This window comes from Colias eurytheme, chromosome 20 (assembly GCF_061535395.1).
Source record: "Colias eurytheme isolate Ceu_HAF_F1 chromosome 20, ilColEury1 Martin Lab GWU primary, whole genome shotgun sequence".
NCBI classification, from domain to species: domain Eukaryota; kingdom Metazoa; phylum Arthropoda; class Insecta; order Lepidoptera; family Pieridae; genus Colias; species Colias eurytheme.
In genome coordinates, this window is record NC_142999.1 from 420,980 (window position 1) to 433,816 (window position 12,837).

The 12,837-nt window shown below is 35.2% G+C and overlaps 1 protein-coding gene across 1 annotated transcript in view; it reads left to right on the forward strand.

The window, feature by feature from the left end:
* Positions 1-12,837, forward strand: part of Dys (Dystrophin) — a 442,182-nt gene that overhangs the window by 348,095 nt on the left and 81,250 nt on the right. The window contains exon 42 of the mRNA XM_090113773.1: positions 6,800-6,972. Within this exon, the coding sequence (XP_089969899.1) occupies positions 6,800-6,972 (173 nt within the window). The remainder of the gene's footprint in view (positions 1-6,799; positions 6,973-12,837) is intronic.

Genomic DNA, 12,837 nt, shown 5'->3' on the forward strand with positions numbered 1-12,837 from the left:
AATTCGGGGATCACGTTTCAAGAATTTAACCAATATTTGAATAAGTAATTTATAAACAGTTTCGACTGACTGTAGAATCGCTGTTAGCAGATGTAAAAAATGGACAGGAAATTCAAATGCATTTTCAAATGACTGAAGATTTCTGCCCTGGGATGAGCCGCGAGCTGCTTGCAGCTCGCGCACCACGCACCCTTGAAGATAGACAGCCCCCCCGGAATAGAAAATATTTGAATGGGAAATTTATAAGCACTTCCGATTGACTGTGGAATCGCTGTTAGCAGGTATTTACAAATTGACGGGGAATTTTTATGCATTTTCAACTGACTGAAGATTTCTGCCCTGGGATGCTTCGCGGGCTGCTTGCAGCCCGCGCACCACGCACCCTCGAAGGTGGGCAGCCTCCCGAAGTGGAAAATACTTGAATGGAGAATTTATAAGCATTACCGACTGACTGTAGAATCGCTGTTAGCAGATGTAACAAATGGACAGGAAATTCGAATGCATTTTCAAATGACTGCCCTATTGCTTCAACCCAGAGGCAAAAGAGGCTCGCGGGCTGCTTGCAGCCCGCGCACCACGCACCCTCGAAGGTCGACAGCATTTCAAAATAGAAAATATTTGAATTGGGAATTTATAAGCACTTCCGATTGACTGTGGAATCGCTGTTGGCAAATAATAACAAATTGACGAGGGATTTTGATGCATTTTCAAATGACTGCCCTATTGCTTCAACCCAGGGGCAAAAGGGGCTCGCGGGCTGCTTGCAGCCCGCGCACAACGCACCAGCTAGTTCATATATTATAAAGCTGAAGAGTTTGATGTTTGTTTGTTTGAACGCGCTAATCTCAGGAACTACTGGTCCGATTTGAAAAATTATTTCGGTGTTAGATAGCCCATTTATCGAGGAAGACTACAGGCTATATAATATCATTACGCTAAGAACAACAGGACGGAGCTACGCGGGTGAAACCGCGAAGCTCAGCTAGTTCATTAATACATATATGTATATTTTTTGTATGTTACAAACATGGATATATTCTTAACCACCAATACAAAGCCACATTGGCATTTTCTTCTTTTCTACCTACGATATCGATTCTGTAATAAAATCCCACTGGTGGACAGTTTTAAACCTAGGTTCTGTTAAAATAGGTCTATTTTCTAAGCCAGCTTAAAATGTGGAGGTAATAAAATTGAAGAAGCTTCGCGATACCATTTCACACAAACTTTAAAGGCCTAAGAGATTACTGTTGGAGCGGTTACAAGTTTTTAATTAAACCATCTTAATTGTTAAGTGTATTACACACTATTTGGTGAAGGTTTTGTAAATAAATAAGTCTATGAAAGTTTTGTAAATAAATAAGTCTATGAAAGTCTATGAAAAATGAATCGCTTAATATGTTGGTAAGCGCAAAAGTCGAGAACGGCTGAACCGATTTTGTTAATTCTTTTTTTTATAATATTGGGCGAAGCCGGGGCGGACCGCTTGTATAATATAATAATGTCCGCAGGTTAGCCAGAATAAAAACATAAATAAATAATTATCATAGTTTTACAGACCAGATAAATATAATTAAAAAAAAAACTTTTAAGCCATATTAAATTTCTTGCACAGCTAAATACTAAGGCTAAATACACCGCAATAGAAAATCATACTACGTCGCAACGATAATACTTTTAAAGAAAAAACACAAAAGTTAAAACTACCCTCCACAAACAAATGGGCCTTACAATTGTATTTTTAATTAGTGCCCATTGTTTAAAGTTTTCGCGGCCGATTGCGCTGTTTTCCATCAGATGAATTGTGAATGAATGAATAATTCCATTCGACCTGATACTTGTACAATTAATATTGCTTTGTTGGTAGTGAAGCTTTAATATTGAGTTGGTAGAGCTTGTAAGAAGATAATATTTGTTGTCATTTTACTAGGAAATATAATTATTAGTTATCTACATGTACAAATATTATAAAACTGAAGAGTTTGTTTGTTTGAACGCGCTAATCTCGGGAACTACTCTTCCGATTTGATAAATTCTTTCGGTGTTAGATAGCCCATTCATCGAGGAAGGCTAAAGGCTATATTATACAGGGTGTAATCGTTAAGTGTGCACAGGCGATTTTTCCGTAAGTATTACAGATAACAAAAAACTTTAAACTGATATCGAAAGTTAACCTAATGAGTAAAATGACCGTAATAAATTTTTAAAAATAAATCGAGAAATATCAAAAAAAATATCTTTAAGCCATATATAGCCCATACATTAAGTATGAAATATGAATATCCCATATACATTTAATATGAAAGATTTTAGCTTTCTTTTTCTTTTTTGGTTTTCTGCTTTAATTACTTCGCAAATTTGAAGTGGCATTTTCCACGCTCTTTTCGGACATTTTCACGCATTTTCCGGATATTTTCCGGGGATTTTCCGAGCATTTTCCGAGCATTTTCCCACGCTTTTTTCGGACATTTCCACGCATTTTCCGGATATTTTCCAGACATTTCCCTGGCATTTTCCGGTTATTTTTCGGGATTTTCCCAGGCATTTTCCGGGGATTTTCCAAGCATTTCCCTGGGATGATCCGGATGTTTCCAGACATTTTCCGAACATTTCCCAGACATTTTCCGGACATTTCTCAGGCATTTTCCGGGGATCTTCCAGGCATTTCCCGGATATTTTCCGGACATTTTCACATTTTCCGGATATTTTGACATTTTCCGGATATTCCACGGTTTTTCCGGAAGTTTCCACGTATTTTCCGGATATTTTCCAGACATTTTCCGAGCATTTCCCAGGAATTTTCCGGTTATTTTCCGGGAATTTCCCAGGCATTGTCCGGGGATTTTCCGAGCATTTCCCGGGGATTTTCCGGACATTTTCACGCATTTTCCGGACATTTTCACGCATTTTCCGGATATTTTCCGGACATTTTCACGCATTTTCCGGCTATTTTCCAGGCATTTGCCAGGCATTTTCCACGGCTTTTCCGGAAATTTCCACGCATTTTCCGGATATTTTCCAGAGTATTAAGAGCATTTTCCGGTTATTTTCCGGGAATTTCCCAGGCGTTTTCCGGGGATTTTCCTAGCATTTCCCGGGGAACTTCCGGACATTTTCCAGACATTTACAGGCAATGTCAGGGAAATGTCCGGAAAATGCCTGGAAAATATCTGGAAAATACCCGGAGAATGCGTGAAAATGTCCGGAAAATGCGTGGAAATGCCTGGAAAATGCCTGGGAAATGTCCGGAAAACGTCCGGAAAATGCGTGAAAATGTCCGGAAAAACGTGGAAAATGTCACTTCAAATTTGCGAAGTAATTAAAACAGAAAACCAAAAAAAGAAAAAGAAAGCTAAAATCTTTCATATTAAATGTATATGGGATATTCATATTTCATACTTAATGTATGGGAGGGTTTAAAGATAATTTTTTTGATATTTCTCGATATATTTTTAAAAATTTATTACGGCCATTTTACTCATTAGGTTAAGTACTTTCGATATCAGTTTAAAGTTTTTTGTTATCTGTAATACTTACGGAAAAATCGCCTGTGCACACTTAACGATTACACCCTGTATATCATCACGCTAAGACTCACACCGCGGAGCACAGCTAGTCTGGTATAAAAGCCAGTTTTGTGCCATTGCAATCTCCAAATGTGAATCACCATTCGAAATGTGAGACTAGTATTGTCTTACAATAGGTAATCAAAAGGCTAACTAAAGAATCTCTTGAAAACTCCATTAGCATTTGTTACAGTTTAGGTACCAAACATATTTCACGAGAAATCTCGATCAGTCGTCGCTTTTCTGAAACAAGGTTTTAAAAGAGCTCTATTCTCGTCCTTGCCGTATCTTAGTTTTCTCTTCCCAGTTTCTAAATTGTTTAGAATTTACGTATACACGATCCAAAAATAATAAAACACTTACGTGTGTCTTATTGCAGCGATAAAAAGTTTTATACTATGAGAAATGCGTAAAAGTTGTAGTGAAAGAATCCCAAACATAAATTTGTTGGGTTATTCCGTGGGATCAAGTTAAGGAGCAAAGTTATTTGCTTTACGGCTAGGCTTAGTAAAGGATAACTTCAAGTATATAACAGCTAAGTCATTCATTTTCATTTATACAAATAAACTTGATATAATAACATTTACTTCTGCTCTCTTGTTTGTTAGGATCAGTATGAAAAACGTAAAAAGCACCATGTTTATATGTAACTAGACGCGCCCTGCGGTTTCACCCGCGTGGCTTCGCTCCTGTTGGTCTTAGCGTGATGATATATAGCCTAAGGCTATTAGCCTTATAGCCTTCCTTGATAAATGGGCTATCTAACACCGAAATAATTTTTCAAATCGGCCGAGTAGTTCCTGAGATTAGCGCGTTCAAACAAACAAACTCTTCAGCTTTATTATATTAGTATAGAGTATAGATTATTTTTATCCAAAGATTATGTTGTTGATGTACCCGGATAAATAGTAGCCAAATACGTCATAGTCTAAATTTTTTCTATACCTATTTATAAGTGACGGTATATCACACAGACATACATCAAGTATATCACATATAACCTACTTGGCCAATATAATGAACATGACCTAAATCATAAAACCCTACTCATAATTCGTATCTTGGTTTTGTTCAGTCGGTAGCTTTCTCTTGATCTTTATAATAATTAATTAATAATGGTAGTCTGATAAAGGCCTATCCTATTGCATAGATATTTCTGTTTAGTTATTATCTTTATGCTAGACTTCTTATATATAATCTGTCTATCTATATCTTTTATACATACAAAAAAATATTTTTTGTGTATAAGTATTTCTCTTCGTCTCGCCTAAACCATTGCACCGATTTGGATCGAAATTACGTTTTATTCCGAAAGTCCGGAACGGGAACGAGCTATGTTATCTTTTGATTGCAGGTGGAAAGCTAGTTAGCAATAATTTTCACGCATGCAATAGCTAATGATAAAGACGAAGAGACCATAAAACAGAGTAACAACTACAAAATATATCATTCCCAGCAATATTCTTAAGTGTCATTACAAATAAGCGCACTTATTAAACAAGTTATGAAGTATTATCGCCTTGGGCTTCTATAAAAGTAATTGTTCCCGTAAATCAGTGCGTAATAAGCCATAGTATATCAACGCAGAACCGACACACCATTCATCTTGTCGGAGTGCCCTTAAGATTTATTACCCACCTGTATATTTTTATAGCAATACAAAGACTATGTTGCAGACGCGACAATGTTGTTGTCGCTTTTTATTATATTGTGGTCACTTCTGGTATAGTTTTATAGGATTGTGGAAATTCATTCGAATTTGCTACTATTTCTTCAATTTATACTAGTATTGAAAATTGCTGTGTAATAATAAATTTCGATATAATTAATTGAATCAACTTGCTGCGTATGTCCCGAACATTTCTTATACAAAAAAACTAAAAAATTGGATCGCAAAGAGAAGATAATATAAGATTTGTAATAGAATAATAGATTCAAATATTCTGCATTGGCTAACATTTTGGATTAAACCCATTGCACATACAATTTAATGTAAAAACCCACGTAGTAATAGTGACATTGTAACATAAAATATTCTACCTTCATCCACAACATAAATATTAACATCATTAAAAAAATTTGCAATTCAAACACATTTATCATATTTATTATTATTTATGCCTTAATCTTTGGTCGGTCGCAGGTGTGTCAAAACTGAATGCTATCTTATACTTAACTACCTGAGTCCGTAGCTTACCGCACTTTACTTCACATTGAATACTCAAAAGCACTTTGAAATAACTTAATAATGTTCAGACCTCGCAAATAGATTGTTTTATTTTTTAATATTTTTTATAAATATCATAGACACACCTTATTATTCTTATGGATTACATGCGTAGGTTTATAGACATCATTTTAATATTTCTAAAAATTGAAATAGAAAATTGGAAGGATCAACGGGAACAGCTTTCAAATGACAAAACAATCATCAATGTCTATTCACCCAGTCGAAAGTTCTGATTTTACAGACCCAAAATAATCAGATGTATTCTCCCTCTTCCGTTTTTAAAGTCGGTTAAGAATATGGCTAAATTGCAATATGTGGCCACATCTACAGTGAAATGCTTAACCAAATAGAAACAATAAAACCATTATTATAGTAATAAGTACTAAATATGTCAAAGGAAGTGAAACCATTACAATGTATTTGCTCTTGTATATTACGTTCTCGTTATAAACATCTTCAAACAATGTCTCGAATATATTTGAAGTTTGAAAGATGTTGAACAAGAAACGTGGATTTTTATCCCTAGAAGTATGAAAATGTAAAGCTGAAAGATTAAACAAGATTTTCTTGAACGTCTGGTTTTGATGATAATAAATCGCGTTTATAAACTGCAAAAAAATATTTTTATTAATATTCTGTTCCTTTAAAATATTCATCATCCTATTACTGTAGGGTAAAAAAATAAATTACCGACCTAATTATTTTACTTACTAAACGTTTCAAAGATGAAGAGGATCGAGCTAGCTAAATATATTGACGTTATATATGTGTTAATTTAACAAATTTTCAGTCGAAGCAATAACGTTTTTATTTAAATTTTATGCAAGAGTCCGACAAAATAAAGTAAACCGTATATGTTATATCCGAAAAAGGTTTATAAGCAAATCGTCCTTTCCACACGATATTCGACACATGAAGGCCCTATTATTACATTTAACACATAGTACCTTATATTTCCTATACCTATTGTATACAATAAATGACCTTAAAAACTTACTTCCAGGACCTGCAATCAGAGATAGAAACGCATCGCGATGTGTATGCTTCGCTCACGGGTACAGGGCGGCGGCTGCTCGGCTCGCTGTCGTCACAGGAAGATGCTGTCATGCTGCAGCGGCGGCTGGATGAGATGAACCAGAGATGGCACCATCTCAAGGCTAAGAGCATGGCTATAAGGTGAGGGTTGTAGATTTGTAGTATCTTGTTTGGGTGTTTATAGCAAGTCGATAATAGAGATAGGGTGTTCTTACTCTACCGTTCAAGACAATGAAAAACATAATATTTTTTAGTCAGGGTAGGGCAAAAAATTGGGTATTTATTTAAGTTTTTATAGGTAAGTGCTTATCTTCTATACATAACATCTAAATTAAATTGCATTTTTTGTCTGAAATTTCAACAAAAACTATTAATTATTTCTATTCTATCAATCCGTTTTTCCATAAAATGTTCAAGATAATATTAATTACTACACCTTAACTAATTTAAATAAGACTATCACGGGCTGATGCACATGAAATTACAATTTTCCCTTGAAAAATGGACAATTGGAATATTAGAAAATCTCGTCAACTACATAGTGTTAAATAATAAATACACATTAACATAAAATATTACCTACAAACATTATCTATATCGGTTTTGCAAAAGGAATATAAAATGGCTGCCGGTGTCTGCGGCTATACAATTACCCAAGAAGCTTATATCCTAGACACTGGAGATTTCGGTATGAACATTTGACGTGTAACAAGAAAATTGTTGTGTTCTATCACTTTCACACCTAACTTGGTATTGCCACTGTTAATACGAAGTTTTCCCAAGGCTACTATGTATGCTGTAATATTCTGTGCAAAAGGTTAGTTTTTGTACATGAGTTTGTTGATAAATTGCCAACAACGTCATTCAGAAGCATTGTTGGATGAGACAATTATTATTTATGCTAAATGTTGTTATCTTGTTGGTATAGTCAATAAAAACCCAGGTGCACGTTTTACAAGAAAAACTTTATTAAGATGAAAAATATACGTGTTACACGAGCAATGTCCGCAGAGAAGAGGAAGTACAAAACAAAATGTTGCCATTACATGAAAAGTGACCACAGATTATTGAAGGCGCAAATTTATTACAACACTCCTCCTAAATTAATGCCTTCAGAATGCAACAATTTTACAATTTTACAGAAATTTAACTTTTACTGTTAAAAACAAACACATTATAATTATTACACGGTACACAAAAGTTTACATTGGCTTATACAATATAAATAATCAAGTGTTACTGGTTACAATATTGAATTCCAATTTTGTCTCTTAGATAACTAAATTTAACTTTAGACAGTGGTTTGGTAAAGATATCAGCAAGTTGCTCATCGCTACATACATAGTTTAAATCTATAACTTTACTATAATATTTCTCTTTAATAAAATGAAATTTAATATCTATATGCTTACATCTTTTATGAAAGTTTATGTTTTTTATTACACTTATGGCACTTTGGTTGTCTAAGTTCAAACATACTGATTTTTGATTAAATTCACCTATATCACATAACAATTGCTTAACCCACATAGCCTCTTTGGTCGCAGCGCAGGCTGCCATGAATTCAGCCTCGGTAGTGGAGAGGGCAACTGTCTGCTGCCTTTGAGAAGCCCATGTGACTGCTCCTCCATTCCTCATAAAGACATATCCCGTGACTGAACGTCTAGTGCTGGGGTCGTTTGCATAATCGGCATCACTATAGCCAATGATTGTGTTAGGTTCAGACATTGGAGTGTAACATAGACCGTAATCTTTAGTCTCTTTTAAATATTTAAAGATTTTCTTAACAGCGCTCCAATGGTCTTTGTCATAAGAATTTAAAAAACGGCTTACCAAACTCACAGCATATGAAATGTCAGGTCGGCTTACTGTAGCTAGATGCATCAATGAACCAACCGCCTCTCGATATGGAATGTTCTTTTCATTTTCCCCTTCTCCTTTTTCTAGTTTTAAATGTGGATCAACTGGAATGCTGTTGGGATTACAATTATATAAATTAAATTTGTTTAATAACTTTTCAATATAACTTGCCTGATGTATGAAAATATACTTGTCACATTTCTCTATTTCCATACCCACAAAGTTTCTGAGTGAGCAAGTTTTAATTTCAAATATTGATTGTAAATCATTAATCAACTCCTTTAATGTTGATTCATCTTTTGAAAATAATAATCCATCATCAACATACAGACATAGGTAACATTTTTCTCCATTGATAGTGCCAATATACACACATTGATCAGCTTTACTATTTACTAGTCCAAATTTCTTTAAAACAGTATCAAATTTAGAGTTCCAGCATCTGGGAGCCTGCTTTAAGCCATATAAAGATTTATTAAGCTTACATACCTTGTTTGCATCATAGGTTAAGCCCTCTGGTATGGTCATGTATATGTCTTCTTCAAGCTCACCATACAGGAATGCTGTTTTAACATCTAGCTGTATTATCTGAAGATTCTGTTGGACAGATTCTGAAAGTAAAATACGTATGGAATCATACCTGACTGTCGGAGAGAATGTTTCCTGGTAATCGATACCTTTTGTCTGTGAATATCCTTTGGCACAAAGCATTGACTTAAATCGTGGACCTGTAGTTTCCTCTTTAATGCGAAATACCCATTTACAACCAATTATTTTCATATCAGGGGTTTTATCCACTAAAGTCCATGTGTTATTTTGTTGATGAGAATAAAGTTCTTCGTTAATTGACTTTATCCATTTAGCAGCATCAACAGAATTAATTGCTTTTTCATAATTATAAGAACTTCATAATCTGGTTGATCTCCATAGCACAGGTAAGAGCTTTCACTTTTATTTTTAATATTTAAACAGATATATTATCATCCGACGAGTCATATTCAATTTCTTCTACATTCTGAGTTTTATTTAAACTTTTATTTGTGGCTGATTCAATAGGCACATAATCTCTTTTCACTGTTGATTCTAAGAATATAGCGTCTCTGCTTTTAATTGATTTTCTTGTATTAGACGCTATAAATCTGTATCCAGTACACATCTCTTCTGGTGTTTTATAAGATAGCGATCTTGTCGGAGAGCGATTAACCAGGTACTCAGCTGTGTACGTTTGGACAACTGTTGGTCTGCGGACAGCTGTAATTGGTCTACGGACAGCTGTTGGTCTACGGACAGCTGTTGGTCTACGGACAGCTGTTGGTCTACGGACAGCTGTTGGTCTACGGACAGCTGTTGATCTACGGACAGCTGTTGGTCTACGGACAGCTGTTGATCTACGGACAGCTGTTGATCTACGGACAGCTGTTGGTCTACGGACAGCTGTTGATCTGCGGACAGCTGTTGGTCTTCGGACAGCTGTTGGTCTACGGACAGCTGTTGATCTGCGGACAGCTGTTGGTCTTCGGACAGCTGTTGGTCTACGGACAGCTGTTGATCTGCGGACAGCTGTTGGTCTACGGACAGCTGTTGATCTGCGGACAGCTGTTGATCTACGGACATCTGTTGGTCTTCGGACAGATGTTTGTCTGCGGACAGCTGTTGGTCTACGGACAGCTGTTGATCTTCGGACAGCTGTTGGTCTGCGGACAGCTGTTGATCTACGGACATCTGTTGGTCTTCGGACAGATGTTGGTCTGCGGACATTACTCAGTGCAACACATATATTTTTCATCGTCTGAAAGTTCAACTGACCCATTCTCTGGTGCCACAGGTAAGTATCTTGCTTGATTACATCAGATATGCATGCATAGCCACCAGGCATATTTAGGCGATACATATTATTAATCAAATTTGCTGTAGCTATGATAACATTTTTATTGTTCAGTATAGCACAACCATTCTTATTAAATCTTACTTGGCCACCATTGTTAACAATTTGACTGACAGAAAGCAGGTTTGTAGTGAGTTCAGGTACATATAAAACATTTGTAAATATTATTTCATTTTCATGGCCTCTATCGTTAAAAACACTCAAGCTAATTTTTCCTGAGCTTTGAACAGGTAGTGTTTTGTTGTTTGCAACTTTAATTGATTTAATATTTGAAGTATATTCCTCTATGAATAAGTTTTTATGTTTTGTCATATGTGCAGAAGCGCCAGAATCAATATACCAGTAATCAGAGCACTCAGAAGATGCTATAAATACAGCAGCATATGATGACCTGCTAGTCGGTTTATAAGAAATCTTCCGATCATTATTTACTGTATTTGATTTACACTCAGGACTTTTATGACCATATTTGTTGCATGTATAGCAGCGGGGGCCTTTAGAATTTCTTTTACATTTATTATTAAATCTCTGACTTGAAGCAAAAGCTCTATCACTATTTGATTGTTTGACATCCTGTAATAATTTTGATTTGACGGAGTCTGATGAAATTTTCATGCCTGAACTTTCTATAGCTATAATCATTGGTTTATAAGTTTCAGGTAGACCGGAAAGCAGCATGGTGCCGAGCCACTCATCATCTACTTGAAAACCAATATTTCTTAATTTATGAGCAGTAGTCATAATTTTACTCACGTATTCCTCAACGTTCGGACATCCCTCAAGCGTTGTGTTACATAAGTCACGTAGAAGACCAACTCGCCGTGTCAGCCCGGAGTCATCGAAGACACGAGACAAATTTTCCCAGACTTCTTTCGCAGTTTTAGCTTCTTGTATGTGCACATAATTTACCGGATCAACTAAAAGAATGATCTTTGATCTTGCTTTTGTATCTTTTCTCTTGTCCAATGTCTGATCATCCACAATGCAGTCCCACAGTTCTTCGTGTTGAAGATATGTTTGGACAGCAAAACGCCATGTGGCGTAATTATCGCGGCCTGTTAATTTCTCAATTAATGCCAATGTGTTTGACGACATACTGATTGTTGTTGAAAGAACTTTACCACGAATCTTTACACTTCAGAACACGTGGCGTGACCGGTACAATTATTGTTACTTTTTCTTCGTAGGTTTTTATACTGATTGACTATATTTTGTTTCGTAGCCTGGGCCCATAACCTGTTGTTATCTTGTTGGTATAGTCAATAAAAACCCAGGTGCACGTTTTACAAGAAAAACTTTATTAAGATGAAAAATATACGTGTTACACGAGCAATGTCCGCAGAGAAGAGGAAGTACAAAACAAAATGTTGCCATTACATGAAAAGTGACCACAGATTATTGAAGGCGCAAATTTATTACAACACTAAATAAAATAAGTATCTGAACCAATTATTAAAAAGCGATATTCCCTGACTATGGGTAGTTACCATAATAAAATTGTAGCAACTCTCACTTTGACAATATGACATAAGTGTCAAAAAAATTGCGTCGCTTCGAATATTTAAGTTAATATTGTTGCGTATTTAATAAATATTTACCGAATATTAATAATGTATTGCATTGTGAAAAATTGCAGAAGTTTTTGGACACCATATTCTGGCCTATAATTTCACAGGCAAGTGTATATTTACGTTATTTACAATATTCCTCAATACTCATGCATTTACCTGTTTAGAATCATTTTAATGGCAAAAATCGTCAAATTTATCATCATTTTACTAAGCAATCATGTTAAATAAGTTCTTTTCCTAATACTTTCATCATTTTTCAACAAGTTTTCAACAAACAAATTTAACAAGTAAGGTAACCATGATGATGGGTTTTTACGGATAGCGACGATAATATATTGCTAAACAATATTATGATGAACATTTAGAACACCATTTTAAAATTTTTTATACTAGTAATGAAACAACACACGACATCGGTATTGCACTCACATATTGTGGTTTGTTCTTTTTTACATTGAAATTTATCCTTTTTAACCTAATATTTTTTTGTTTTACGTATTTCAGCTTTCCAAAAATGAAATAAAAAGAAATAAATGGCTGTCCATAGTGCCTATCAAGGGTAAAATTTATCAACATGCCAGAATATGCAGTTTGCATTTTAAGCCTGAGGATTACGGTCCAGAAAAAAAATACCTTTTGAAAAGTGCTATACCTTTTTATTTACCACATTCTTGTTACTGCGTCTCAACT